The following is a 15,106-nucleotide window of genomic DNA, read 5'->3' as shown; positions in this document are numbered from 1 at the left end:
GTCTTTCCAATACAATTGAATCAAAGTTTTTACGTAGTAAGTATAAAAGATGGGTCACCTATGATTCAGACCTACTCACCTACTCCTTGCTGCATTCTAATAATGGTTAAGAGTGACTCACTTGAAAATCAAATGATGCTCAGAGAACTCAAGGAAGTCGCCCGAAGTTAGAGGCTCATCTGATTGTAAGCCACTTCACTAGTGGTCCTTTGTCCTTTCTACATTCATGCAGAACACATTCTTCACTATTATCTCAGCTGCGTGGACATGGAGGGACACACAGCCACCTGCATTTCTTTAAGGGGAACAGCCGGGCAGCCTATGGCTGAAGCGCTGATTCAACCACCCCTCTGCCCCACCCCACTCCCACCACTCTTGTACCACCATTCTCCACTTCAGTGCCCATGAATAGGTATGAGGGATCAATTAAGTATGTGAAAAATGCTTGTCCCTGTGTGTATTTTCTAGGGCTGTGGCCATCACCATCGTTAGATTTTCACAGAAGCTTAGGGTCACCAAAAGGCAAACCACCAATGCTGCAGCACCGCACCCATACTACGGCAGTCATTAGCAACATGCGGCTATGTAATGGTAAAACGTTAATTCAGTACTTCAGTTGCCCTAGTCAAATGCTCAACACTCCCGTGGGCAGTGGACAAGGGAGCTTCAGAGTATGTGGCAAAAACAGATGGAAAATCATGGGATTTTCCTACAACCCCTCCACCCTGGCATAAAATTGTCACCACCATACAAAGTTTTATTAGATGGTGCTGTTCTAGAAGGGTTAAAAAATGGGGTTTATCATGAAAGCCAGCCATTGTGAAGTAGGTGAGAAGAACAAAAACTACCTCCACATTTTTCTTAACATGATCATGAATTACCATACATACCGAACATCAACTGAGGCACCTCATTTTACCACAAAACTGCATTAAAAATGTGCTGAAGAACTCAGCTTAGTCACAAGTATATACCGTATAAATGATTAAAAAATGAACGACGTAGCACAGGAGGAGACACACAGCCACAAACTATCCCAAAGATAGTGCTCTACCTTCTCCTTCTTCTTTGATGGACTTTGGTTGAGACACAGCAAAGCACTGCAGAGTTTCGTATTTCTGATGTGCTTCCTGGCTATCATGGCCTTCTTCTTCGGACTCGGGCAGAGATTTCACCAGCATCCGACAGTTGAAGGTATGGCTGTTCCGCCTAGGAGGTTCACCAGACCATGATCCCCCATTCACTGAGAGAGGCAAAAGTAACCCAATATGATAAAGAAGTCAGTATGTGATTCACTGTTGGTGAAAAAAACTGTCAAAATGATAATAAATGTTTTAACAAATGGGAAAAATGCTTAGAATTAAAAAAAAATCTCTCCTATACTTCTTCATTCTGACCGCCCCCCGTTCCCTTTTTGTCCAGGCCCTGATTATTTATTTATTATGAGATCACCACTGTTGTCTTATTTTCAGGTCTTCCCAATTTTGAATTCTTGGGAAGGTACTTCAATTTACATTATCATTTCTATTTTAAATTTCTGGAAAAAAATCTGAGTGGTGTCAACTTCAGCATCTATTGAGACTTGATGTAGTCAGAAGAAGAGGAGGAAGTCCACTGCAGCTGGTATTTCAAAATCTCATTAGCCCAGTTTCATTTAATCCATCTAACCAGCTCTCTCACATTCCCAACACCACCCTCCCTGTATCCTCCTCCATACCCAGTCCCACATGGATGCCTTTGCTCTGGTCCCGATCTAAGACGCCAAGTTGCCTCTCCTTCCCCGTCCAATGGCACTTGTGGTCCACAGCTGTGTTCCTTGAGCAATTAGAGATCTGCCCCTACTCTAGGAGGCCCGCGTTGCTTCCTCTTACAGATTTTTCCTATACAGGAATTTTAGTGTACACTCTGTAACCTGGTTCTTGCCAAATTAATTCTGTAATCTTTTAAAAGCGGTTTCATGGATTTTTCTTCAAGACTAAAAAATTCCTTGAGAATGTACTGATAATGTCATCTATTTTCAAGTGGAAAACTATTTCACCAGCCTTTTATTTCACAAGCATCTCAGCTAAAATATGTAGCATATTAATAAGCGAAAGATACAGAGAGGAAAGGAAGGCATCATTTTAAAAGAAGGAATCAGAGAAAACAATGACCAGTAGGACAATGAGACAGGGGATTAAGAAAACAAAAAAACCCAGTCATCTAAGAAGAGCAAATATATTCTCAAAAGCCACAGTTAGAAAACACTTAAAAAGACAACTGGGTGTTATGGCGAGCCAAATGCTAATAACCCCAAGGCCACGTGGCTGGAAAGAAGGGAAAAAAGGCAAAAAACCTAGAAAGAAAAGTACATACAAAGTTAACTACAAGAAATTATTTTTGAAATCACAGAAGAAAGCCTGTTAGCTTGATCCATCTATGCAGACATTTGGGGATGTTTTTCTTTTTTCGTCATCTGCATTTTAAAAAGCTGATTCATAATGGAGCCTATAGAGTCAACAAAGAGTTATTAACTCCGGTTAATAAGTGAGCTGAAAGCAAAAACAGGAACAATATTATATAAGGCAATAGCTCTTGAGGCCAAGGAATTAATAATAGTGAATTAATAAGTAGAGATCCTTGGAGGAAGTCATAAAATTTCTGCAGAGATATGGAATATTAGCTGAAATAAGAAATCACATTTTTTTTCCCTTCACTGACTAGAGAATATAAGGAAGCAGCCTCACACCAGCCTTCATACGTTTTACATTACTGTTTACAGCCACTTTAAACAAAGGATTGTCACATCGAGGAAAAGCTTGCAATAATGGGAATTAAAAAGGACCTTTTCCTATTTGCTCTGGTCATAAGCATACCAGCTAATATCAAATTCTAAGGAAAGGAAAAAAAGGATTATTTTCTAACTCAGAACTTGACCTTACTCTGTACTAAAATATGCACTTTTTATCTGTGAAGACATTTTTGGCATCATCAGTTTAAGTGAGAATATTAAAAAAAGAACTACTTAGTAAGTGGGAACAAGACTGTAGAGCAGCAACTAAAGTGGGCCCACGCTGTGAATCACCCACTTTAAAATATGTCCCTTAATAGCAACACACACTTTTGGACAGGTGTCCAAACTAAGGTGAAGAAGCCGGGACCATGAACGAGGCCGAGTGGGGAAGGTGGTTACTGCATTGCTGACGGAGAACGGAAAGGAGTCCATTTGGGACTCCTGGGGGAATGGCATTCACATACTTCTGTACACCACATGTTCTACTCGATTTCTTATGAACACAGTGTAAATCTACAGCCACACGCTTTATACATGGAGGACTCAAACGAGGCCCTCATCATCACCTTTGAAAAAAGGGTCAGAACAGTGTAAGATATGACAAAATCATTTATCAATTATCAAGGGTTCACGAGGGAGGGGCTAAAGGGGAGGAAGGGGAAAAATGAGCTGATACCAAGGGCTCAAGTAGAAAGCAAATGTTTTGAGAACGACCAGGGCAGCAAGTGTACAATGTGCTGGACACAATGGAGGGATGTACGGCCTGTGCTGAGTTGCATGAGCCCCCAGCAATAAGATTGGAAACAAAAAGGTCAGAGAAGATGAGCAAAAGCGCCAGCTGGCATTTGATTGGATGGGAGGCAATGTGGCAATTTCTGAAAACACACAGAATAAAATACATGACAACTGCTGTCACATGGAAACTTCCCATGTGAATCATTCTTATATTCATGTACTTTAAATATAGAACTGAAACGACCAAGGTCAATATCTGGAGCTGTATCTCCTCCACGCCCTCTTCACCCCCCATCTGCCACCCATTCTATGACTTCTACCATTAAATTCTTAACAACAGTGCCTCTTTTCTCCAAGTAACAGAATGCTCCTTTATCTTATCCCCCTCACCAAAATACTGCGGGTGCATGGCTGGGGAGCGCGGGAGGCGGGCAGACCAGAGGAGAAGCGCTCACCGATGGACTTGGGCAGCAGGTTCTTGACAAACTCCGTGTGGTCCCCAACATGCAGGATGCTGTACACACTTTTGTTCATCAGCTCTTCTTGGTTATACCTTAGATACTGTGTCACATTCTCCGAAACAAACACCACATTGCCTTCCAGGTTCACCACAAAGAAGAACCCATCGAGGGCCTAAGAGAAAGGAAGAAATTGTTACAAGGAACACAGCATAAAATTATACACAATTGTTACGGGCACAACCCCTTTAAAGGAAACCCTTTCTTCACAGTTGGGATAGAAAAGCCCTCTCCCAGCCCCCCCCCGCTCATATCTCTCAGATATAATCACACACGTTTTCTTTTGATGGAACCAAGATCATCACATCTCAGTAGGTGGGAGAGAACCTAGATTAGAGCTCCTTGTCACAAACTACGTAGCTCTGTTACTTTAATAGGAGGTAGTTATTTATGTACAGGTACTCCTCTGTATTTTAAAAATGAACCTGATGTACTCTAGGGGGCCCAAAGCAACTTTTCTATTACTAGCCCCAAACAGAGTAATTTTGTCCTGCAATGGGAGGATGGGCGCCAATGACAATTTGTTCTCACCTTAAGGATAAATGTCCAGACCAAAAAGAAAAAGAAACAAACAAATACAAACCAGAAGCAGTTAAGACTTTTAAATCTATCAGGATTTAAATGAAAAGCATCAGAGATGAGCTCAGACCATCAAGGAAACAGGGGTTCCTTTCTGTTTGTAGTGTCCATGGAAAGGGGCGGGGCCATCGCATTACAGCAAGTCAGTGTTCACGGCCACCTCAGGCTGTCCTGAGAGCCGGAAAAGGTCGGAGGTTTTGGTTGTGACAGTGAGAACTGTGTCCTTTCATGTTACTTGTTTCTCAGATGGTTAATATGTAGGTTCCTCAATCATGTAGGCTTGGAGCATGTTTCTGTAATGGGCTCAGAAGCCTAATTTTCTTTTTCATCTCTGTCTAGATCAGGCAAGGAGGAGATGAATAATCTTAGGATCACTTTACAAAATAAAGGTAAAAGAAATAGGTGCAGGGCATGTTTATTATGCCTTACACACATTGATTTTTTTCTGTATTTATAACTCTGAAAGGTATGTGCTCCCAATTTACAGAGGACATTTGAGGCTCGTGGTGGTTAGTTAGGGGGGAAGCCTGATGGCATAGTGGGCTATGAGTTGAACTGTCAACCACCAACCAGATCAGAGGTTTGAACGCACCACTGGAGAAAGATGAGGCTGGCTACTCCTGGTAAGGATTTGAAGTCTCAGCGCAGCCAAGTCTGTCCTCTAGGGTCCCTGGGTGTTGAATTCCCTCAATGGCAGTGAGTTCGTGTGGTCAAGTGATTTGCTCAGATCTTACTGGTCACGAGGGCGCTGAGATTTGTCTCCAGATGTCCAGAGTTGACCCCAAAGCTAATACTCCAATTATTAGGTGCAGAGTGTTTCACTCGAACTTGCACCTCCTGCTCCATTTCCCCATCACATCCACCTGGGTGATGATAGGGGTTGGGTGTTCAGTGAGGAGTGTTTGATGGCTGCCTTTCCTCGGTTCCTTTGATCCTTGCATGTCAGAGCTTTGGTTTAGGAATCAGGACTCTAAAAAAAGCTCGATACTGATAACTTCTAACCACAACTAGGAGTATATGGTCTAGTCAGTTTGTACTAGTTTCTTCATGACAGGTAGCAATCTAGAGATGAACATTACAACTATATATGAACATTACATATATATGTATATACCGGTATTGTGAACATTACAGCTATATACATCTATGCCTATATCATGATCCGTATAAACAAGGCATAAAGCATTTACATTTCCCTTAATTTTGTTTTCCCCTGAAGTTCATAACAGGCTTCAACTTTGTGGGCTCTCTTTGAACATCTTCCATCTTTGATTCTATTCTCATCACAAAACTAAGAACTCCCTCAAATTAGAAGGAACCACAAGGCACCAGTGGATAGTTTTAAAGACAAACGAAAGCACCACTTAGTTTATGCCATTCATAAGTATTCGGCGAGGTTTCTCAAAGGTATAAACAATGTCCAGGGCAAAGCAAATGATATGTAAATGGAATTCGATAACACACTCATATTCGTGTTCTATGCATGCATGTGTCCATGTGTATGGGGGAGGAATAGGAAGGCAGGCCAGAGATAATGTACCTTTAAACTCACTGCTTTAGATACATATTCAATAGTTTTCATAATTATATTACCCGTTGTTCATCTTTGAAAGTACATGTTGGTTCCTACTGCTTTGCACCATGGTAAATTAATTGATTTGTGGTACAGTGAAACTCAAAGTTGAAATGGCTTTATCTCATAGCACTGTGTGTTTTTAAAGCTCTCTGTGATATGCTCTGATGGCAAAAAGCTGACATTTGGTTTTGTTGCCTAGCGACCACTATGCTATGATGCAAGCATGAGTGTGCATCTATGTCTAGAAATAGCTCCATAAGAACACATTTTCTCTGTTTGAATTATTACATGTAAACAGGAATAAAGGTTCAAATTGAAATTGTAAGTCACTAGATTCGAGCATTACTGTTCTAATGCTCTGTCATGCAGGTATTTGCTCAGTCCATTGAATTCTCAGAAGATATTTTAAAATAGCAAAAGGTGTTGGCTTGATTTTATTAGATAACAAATTGATTTCTACAATGAATGAACTCATTCTTAAAGGGCTTGTGGTTACTCCAAGCATTTCATTTGAGATGTCTCAAAAAGTCTTCTCAGGAGGTTTCACCGCCCCCGTCCCCCCCACCCCCAATGGTCAAAGAGAAATATGGAAATTTTGCAAATGCAATAATTTATACTACCATAAATTTTGAATCAATTGTCTGCAACTTAAAAAATGTCAAAAAGAAGTTATCTACTGTCTATCATGTAATGTTACAGTCCACCTAGTTACATTTCCACGGTCGGCTGCTAGGAGCCAAGCAGAAACGTAGCAAAAAAGGCTTCTACTGCCTTTTGTCCACTCTGAAAAAATCAATGTAAGTGTGTTTTACTCTTTCTCTGGAAATTGCAGTTGGATGTTTTCAAGCTAGCGATTCAAGAGAAGACAAGCCAGGGCAAACATAAGGTGCAAGTCCTGCAACTTGCTAGTTGTGGAATATGCAGCAACACTCCTCAAGTTATAAGGTGGATTTACATGGAACGCCAGAGTCCTTTCTTTTCTAACTTATTATTGCGACTTGGGTGAAAGTTTTCAGAGCAAACTGGTTTCCCAATGAAACAATGCATATACAGTTTGTTCTATGACACTGACCTCAAGCCCCACAATATAACAGCACTCTTCCCACTTAATCTTTGTGTTTACGACTTGTTTTGTCCTTCCTTCCCATATCTTTCTGCCCTCGTTATGGTTCCTTGTTGTGTATCTTCCTGGTGTTACTACTGTTTACTTGATAGGCCTACATTTATTTGGCCAAAAGTTGAGTCACTGGAGTGAGTTCAGTTCCAAGCTTACAGGGTGTCTAAGGGCATTTCAAGGGTTCTACCAGGCTCTATTAACCTAGTAAGCCTAATCTATTTATTATAATTACATTTTCTAAAAATAAAAATCATCTTCTACACTAACTGGAAAAACGAAGGGTGACAAGGTAGACAAACTACTGCTTGATTATTGTCTTAAAAATGACAATTGCTTACATCTCTGTGGCTGTTATACCTGGCTAATCAATTCCCAGTGACAGTACTGCAACGTGTCAGGCCATGCAGCAGGGTGTGTCAAACTCCTATTAAGAGCAGAGCAAATTACCCCAAGAACTCACATGTAGTTATGTCCCAAGGCTCCTCTGATTCTTGTTATAGATCCACTGATTGTTTTGTTTCCCCCCTTTCTCATCTTGAGTTTTAATTTTGAAATAGGTACAACAAAGCACTAATGCTGCACTTGTTAATAAAATAACCAAATTGAGCTCTACAGATTCTATATGGTAGTTTTGTCAAAAAATTAAGACCAATCATTAAGATACTTATCCTAAAAAGTTCCTGATTGGGGTGGCGGGGGAAGAGGAGGGAGGGAAAAAATAAGGAGTTGATCAAGAGCTCAATAGAAAGGAAATGTCTAGAAGATGAATGATGGCAATATATGTACAAATATGTCTGATACAATTGATGTGTGGATTGTAGTAAGAGTTGTAAGAACCCCCAATGATCTTTAAAAAGTCCTGCTGCCCATTATTTCAACCCTTGTCTCAGTCAGATATATAAATTAGGTTGAAGTAGCATAAAAAAAATCCTCCGTGACATGATCGAACTATTGGAATTATATATGTAAATTACTTGCCAATAAAATGGGTGGAAAAAAATCAACCTATTTGGTCCTCCACTGTATTTCTGGGTATACAGGAATCTATACATTGAATATGTATGATGTAAGACTCTGGGGAACATTTCAGACTCCCTTTGGATAAGCATAGACTTTTTTTCCTTTTTAAAAATTTTAATAAATCATTTTATTGGGGGTTATTACAGCTCATAAAACAATCTGTACATCTGTTTTGTCAAGCACATTTGTACGTATGTTGCCATCATCTTTTTCAAAACATTTTGTTTCTATTTGAGCCCATGGTATCAGCTCATTTTTGCCCTCCCTCCCCCAGAGCACAGAACTTAATAACACTTGTAAAAATGTCGTTTTCTAAAATGAATGTGCAACTGGCAGCTAAAGCTTGCCAATTTATATTCTAGTGCAGTTTAATTTAATCTATGTTTTTTACTGAATATTATACCACATACAATGCACACATATTCCTATAGACATCATACATTTTAAACAGGAGCTGGAAACATATACAGAGATGAGCAGATAATAGATAAATGGACTTTTAAAAAGCAAACAGACAATCTAGCTGTCACTATGCTGATTTTGGTGCCAGTTCAAGCCAACCCCAAGTGTGTCAGAGTAAACCTGCTCACAGAGTTTTCAATGGCTTTGATCTTTGAGAAGTAGACTGCCAGGTTTCTCTTCTGAGGTACCCCTGGGCAGAGCACTAACTCTTTGTTTAGTTAGCCCAGTCCTTAATTGTTTGGGCCACCCAGGGCTCCATACACGGATAGCCGAATGGATGGATAAGAAGAAAGACAGCTAGACAGCCAATAGAAACATGCCACTAAAATATTAGTGAGCTCATGAGGTTGAGTACGTCAACCTAAAGGTTAAATTTTTAGTGTGGATTATCTTAAACTTTTTCTATCAACATTAAAAAACACCAAACCCAAACAAGGGTGTGCTACCTCCAGCATCATAGGCCCCAGAGCATCCTTGTCGATGACGCTCTGCCCTGTCGATGACACATCTGACTTCTGCACCTCATCCATGTTGGCAGCTGCTGCTTTCTCTGCAATAAGCACAAAGTGTGAATTAACGGACAGTGTCATTTCAAGGACAGAATGACAGGAATAGTTTTACTACAATGATTTAAAAAAATATCTAGTGTGATCAGATGAGGCTATAAAAATTTAAGAGTGTATCCCTGCTATCAATGAATGGGGAAGGAGAGGGCGGAATTTGTGAGCTGCTGGAAGCAGGATATTAACTTGAAGAAACTGTGGCTTGAATTCACTTTCAGGCAGCTGATAGGATGAGGTTAATGGTTTCATATTCATTTCTTACTCAAACCCAACCCAACTCAACTCCATGTGGTTGAGTTGGTGTGGCCTCACAGAGAGTTTACTGTACCGAGAACTGCCCCATAGGGCTTCCAAGGATGTGAATCTTTACACGAGCAGACTGCCATATCTTTCAGAGTGGTTAGTAGGTGTAAAGCACCCCTTCAATTTAGCAGTAGAGGGCTTAACCACTGGACCTCCAGGGCTCCTTGCTAGCCCCTCAACAAGCATCTTTCCCTAGATTAAGAAACTGCTATATAACATGCACCATTAGTTTCCACTCACAAGATTCTTCCCAAACAGGTTAAATAGAAGACTGCAGCTCAGAACCCGGTACAGTGCACAGAGACACACACAACCACACAATCACACATTTCTAAACGACAACTAGAAAGGAACCCTCCCCTGCCACACCCACATGCATGGCACTCCTGCAGCGGTTCCACTTCTGTTCTACTCACAGCCTTATTTGAAGTGGCCCCTCTGGCTGGCTGTACGATTTAAGGCTAAGAGAAGTGGAACCCTACCAGGAGGAATTGTAGTCTGTACAATTCTGTCAAGTACAGCAGGGCATCGTATGTGCTCCTGGACCGGAAATGTGCAAGGCATCTTTTAGGTCCACAAGGCCGGGGGGTGAGGGGAAGATGTCAATCTTTGCAGTAGAAATAGGTGTATATATATTATTATATGTGTATGTGTAAGCTAGTTGTTTCAAGACCACCAAAGTGAGGTAGGTGGGAGAGGGATTTTAAAGCATAACAAATACAAATCAACAACTTGCTAGAAAACAACAGGAAAAGTGTGGCCATTATTTGTACCTGAATAGATTATATCCTTGTTTACACTGCATGCTGTTAATGTAATTAAAGCAACAACAACAACAAGCTACATCCATTTAGTATTTGGGATCAATCTGCTTTCATGTTCTTCATGTGTATATTTTTCTTCTATTGATTGGAAATACTTTATATAATAGCTTGAAAATCTGCAAAGGCTCATTTGTAGTTAAAAGAGAACCAATAAAATAATTATGGATTAGGCAATTCCCACACATACTGCCCAAGTGCTTCACAAGTAAAATTTATAAGGCATTGTATCTGCTTCAGTCCTTCTATATTCCTGATTCACCTCCTTAGAGCTAAATGATGGTGACCACTTATAAACAGTGGTGTGACTTATTGGTAAATGTCACAGCTTAGTACCATGAGTCAAGCTATTTGTTAATAAGCTTAAGCATCACAACAATGGTGAAGATGGAGCAAGACAGGCCCGTGCTTCTTCCAGCTGTACACACAGGATGCTCAGAACCTTGAACCACCACGACCTAGTTTCTACCAATCGAATATTAGATATGACACGAAATGTATGAGGAACTAGAGAGAAAATAGATAAACTGGACTTCATAAAAATTTATGAAAGACTATGAATTCCTGCAACTATAGCTCTGAGGTAATCTTTAAACCTTAAACCAAATAATATTCCTTTAAGTCTTCTTAAAAGCAATGAGGAGTTGTGCGGAAGGAGTACAAATGCCTGCCTCGAGCACTGTGCTCTTTGAAGAACTGTCTGTATGAGATCAGACTGACAACAGCGACTCAAAAGGTTCGGCGGGAAGCCCAGGAAGCAGCGGGCTTCTGTAACAGAGGTAGAGAGGCCACGCTACTCGGAGGGCGTCATCGAGGCTGCAGAGTTGGCCTGTGGAGACAACAGAACTGGTGGATGTTTTGCTGTGTATATTATCAACACTGAATATTCAATTAGAGAAAAAAGTAGAACTTATAGAAAAAATAAATTTTCTCCCCAGACGTAGATTGTGTCTTAGTTGACAAAGTTCCTTAAAACACACACACACATGTATATATACACCATATTAAATGAAGGGGGAAGTGCAGAGTGGAGACCCAAGGCCCAAGTGTCAGCCAATGGAGATCCCCTCATAGAGGGGTTTAGGAGAGGAGATGGGTTAATTAGGGTGCGAGGTAGTACCGATGAAGAACACAGCTTTCCCCCAGATCCTGGATGCTTCCTCCCCCCAACTACCATGATCCGAATTCTACCTTGCAGGGCTAGATAGGGCAGAGGCTGTACACTGGTACATATGAGGGCTGGAGGCACAGGGAATCCAGGGTGGATGATACCTTCAGGACCAAGGGTGTGAGGGACGATGCTGGGAGAGTGGAGGGTGAGTGGGTTGGAAAGGGGGAACTGATTACAAGGATCCACATGTGACCTCTTCCCTGGGAGAGGGACAGCAGAGAAGGGGGGAAGGGAGACTCCGGATAGGGCAAGATATGACAAAATAATGATGTATAAATTACCAAGGGCACATGAGGGAGGGGGGAAAGGGGAGGGAGGGGAAAAAAAAAGAGGACCTGATGCAAGGGGCTTAAGTGGAGAGCAAATGCCTTGAGAATGATTGGGGCAGGGAATGTATGGATGTGCTTTATGCAATTGATGTATGTATATGTATGGATTGTGATAAGAGTTGTATGAGTCCCTAATAAAATGTAAAAAGAGAAAAGAGAAAAAAATGATTAAGGCAAAGACTGTACAGATGTGCTTTATACAATTGATGTATGTATATGTATGAACTGTGATAAGAATTGTATGAGCCCCAATAAATTGTTAAAACACACACACACACACACACACACACATTATCAACAATGAGACAACCTACAACTGGAGAGAAAATGTTGGAGACACATATTGGATAGTAGTTTAATGTTGAGAATATATAAAGAACTCCTGCATCATAAAAGGAGGAGGGAGAAGGCCAAAGAGAAGACAGGGAACAGGAAGAAGAGTAAGAGTCCTCTGAGAAATACTGTTACGGGAACTGGACATACACTGAGATCCTGACACAGCATTTCAATAATGAGCATGCTATTTTCATGTGTAAGATATAAATAAGCTTAAGTTCTTAGATATATTTATACTTCTGTAAGCACTGCATTACTATACTGAAACACACTATTAAATATTTTTAAATTATGCAGTTTTCTCAGCAGTCACAGATTATATTTACTCTTCTATATTTTGCATCCATTAACCATAAAAATATATTGTTACAAAAATACCTCAACAGTGGAAAGCTTGTCCCAGAATTTCATGTGATCAAAACCTTATGAAATCTCATTATGATAGATAGAACTCTTAAATCAGAGAGAAAGAGAGGATAACATTTAATTTTCAGAGGTTAGAAAAAGATTTTCTCCTTCATGCCTTAACTTAACTGTTTCTTCTTGCTACATTTTAGTCACTAATGTATTCTTTTTAGATAAAGGCTAAGATGTAATAGAACAGGAAAATAATAATGATAATGCTGTCCCTTTTTGCCTCACCTCCAAAAAGATTTTTTAAAATAAAAAAATAGCTATGATCTTTTAACAACAGCTTCACAAATGCAAAACCTTGACTCAAGAGACTGCCCAAGGATGCCTCTCTTATCTTGTCTCTGATGGTCCCTTTCCCACTGTTTGACTGCTTGGGAGAACAATCCCTTCTGGTTCCCTCCATTTGCTTACAAACCCAGAAATCCAAAGCCAATTAATTAGATTTCCAGTTTCAAAGTAAAGAACAAAACCCCATCTCATCAGGGACCATGTTAAGATGAGTCATACCACAAGCTGGGAGGGAAAATCATTAATATTATATTCCATATGTTTTTCCTATACATAATTATTATTCATATTTTCTTTTGGAACAAAAGGAAAGGCGACTATGGAAGCATGTGAGCTCTCTAAGTGACTAAAAAATACAGTGGAAAGCAGACACATATTTAAAGCAGCTGGAGTAAATTGCTCTTTATCGTTGCCATGTCCAGGCACACACATAAAAGTAAAATTCCACTTTTCGGGTGAGAACAGCAACAGATCAGAAACTGTGATGCAAGCAAAAGATTCCTTTATCTTTGAGAAGTGCAGCACTAGTTTGGTTCTAACTAATGCAATGATGGCTTTCAAGAAGGACCTTTACATGTTCTCCTAAAGTCCCACTTGCTGACTTGTAGTAACTTATTAAATCTCATCAGATTACTTAGCCTTATCTATTAGCTTATTAGGTAATTGAACTGAGAACAAACTCACAGGGTTTTCCCATCAAACATTACCAGAACAGAGGCCTGTCTCTGAAGAGATGGTAGTCACGGCTCAGGGGACAGCCACATAATTGCTCCAACTCTGCCAGCAGCAGTAGCAGCCACCCCTGATTACTTAGAAACCCAAATGGTTCCATGCCTGCCGATTACAGGGGCGGAGCAGTGCCGCCATTATTGTGGACGCTCATACATTTTCACACATACCACCACCCCTTTTTTGGACTTGAACTGGTTATGGCAAACTTGTAGCAATTAGTGGCTCTTTTAAAAGTTAAAATTCAAACAAGTATCCCTTACTCTTTGCAAAATTCTGCCAACTTAAAATTCATAGTATATTCAACACATAGGAGATTGAATTAAAAAAAAGTGTCGGTACAAGTCTTAGAAAATATTATTCAACAAAAAATATCAATTATGTGAAGCTATTGTGTCTTGGCGTATCCTTCATGGAGGTGGCACCTGCATCCCTCAAACCAACCCCCAAAGACGGCAGTGCTCCTGTTTACAGCGGTTTGGGTATCCTCCAAGAAAGTGTTCTCTGAAGTCCAGGAACCAAAAGAAACCTCAAGGGGCAAGATTCAGGCTGCAAGGTGGGTGAGGGTACGGCTTCCTAATGAAATTCTCATGACAGTCCCTGCTACCCTCAAAGAATGAGCAGATATGTTATCTTGTTGGGGACACCTGCATGTTTCCCGGCCCTGTTCTCAGCAACCAGTTCTGACTTTCTGAAACCATCCTCTTAGCTCCCCAGGACTGAGAAAAGTTATCCAGATTTTCTCTTTGAGATTCTCCCCTTACAGTAGTGAAAACCTGCTAAGCTGGCCTCTCTCTGCCTTGAATTCATCGGTGAGGCCTTCCGAATCTTTCTTGAAATGCTTGTTCCATCTAGAAACTATTGTTTACTGTAAACTTGTTGTAAAGCATCAATTATTTGGGAAGACAGCCAGTTGAGTTTTGTTAAAAATTTGATTATTAACTCTGACCTTGAAATTGCTTTTCCTATGGCCCCCAAAGTATCCTTTCTGTATTTCTTTTTTTTTTGGTTGGAACCCTAATGAGGCTGAGGCCACTGTAATTGCCTGCGGCCGCCCACTGATAAGAAAGACATGTTTAAACATGTTTTGTTTGGAATAAAATGGGGCATGTGGAGATATCCCTGAGAAGTTAGAAAATTAAGATGTTATGTGTGAGGATAGCGGTTTTTACTGAAACGCTATTATTCAAAGCAGTAGACTCTTTAAATAAAATCCGATACTTTGTACTGGTTTATAATTAATTCCACTGCTTAAAAAGGAATACAATCGCTCACCCAGAAATCTATCAATTTTTCAGCAGCTGTCAAACACAAATCTAATCACCCCCCACAACAAATTTTAAGGCTCAAATGGGAATACTGCCACAATCTC

General features: G+C 40.3%; 1 protein-coding gene across 2 annotated transcripts in view; it reads right to left on the bottom strand.

Moving 5' to 3' along the window:
* The window catches only part of NCOA2 (nuclear receptor coactivator 2), a 313,783-nt gene that overhangs the window by 55,417 nt on the left and 243,260 nt on the right, over positions 1 to 15,106 (bottom strand). For both annotated transcript variants that reach the window (XM_075549589.1, XM_075549588.1), the window contains exons 5-7: positions 9,227 to 9,330; positions 3,964 to 4,141; positions 1,055 to 1,243 (exon numbers count right to left, since the gene is read on the bottom strand). In XM_075549589.1, the coding sequence (XP_075405704.1) occupies positions 1,055 to 1,243; positions 3,964 to 4,141; positions 9,227 to 9,330 (471 nt within the window). The remainder of the gene's footprint in view (positions 1 to 1,054; positions 1,244 to 3,963; positions 4,142 to 9,226; positions 9,331 to 15,106) is intronic.

This window comes from Tenrec ecaudatus, chromosome 5 (assembly GCF_050624435.1).
Source record: "Tenrec ecaudatus isolate mTenEca1 chromosome 5, mTenEca1.hap1, whole genome shotgun sequence".
Lineage (NCBI taxonomy): Eukaryota > Metazoa > Chordata > Mammalia > Afrosoricida > Tenrecidae > Tenrec > Tenrec ecaudatus.
Note: the sequence above shows the minus strand (reverse complement) of the source record. Positions and strands in the feature narration are given on the sequence as shown.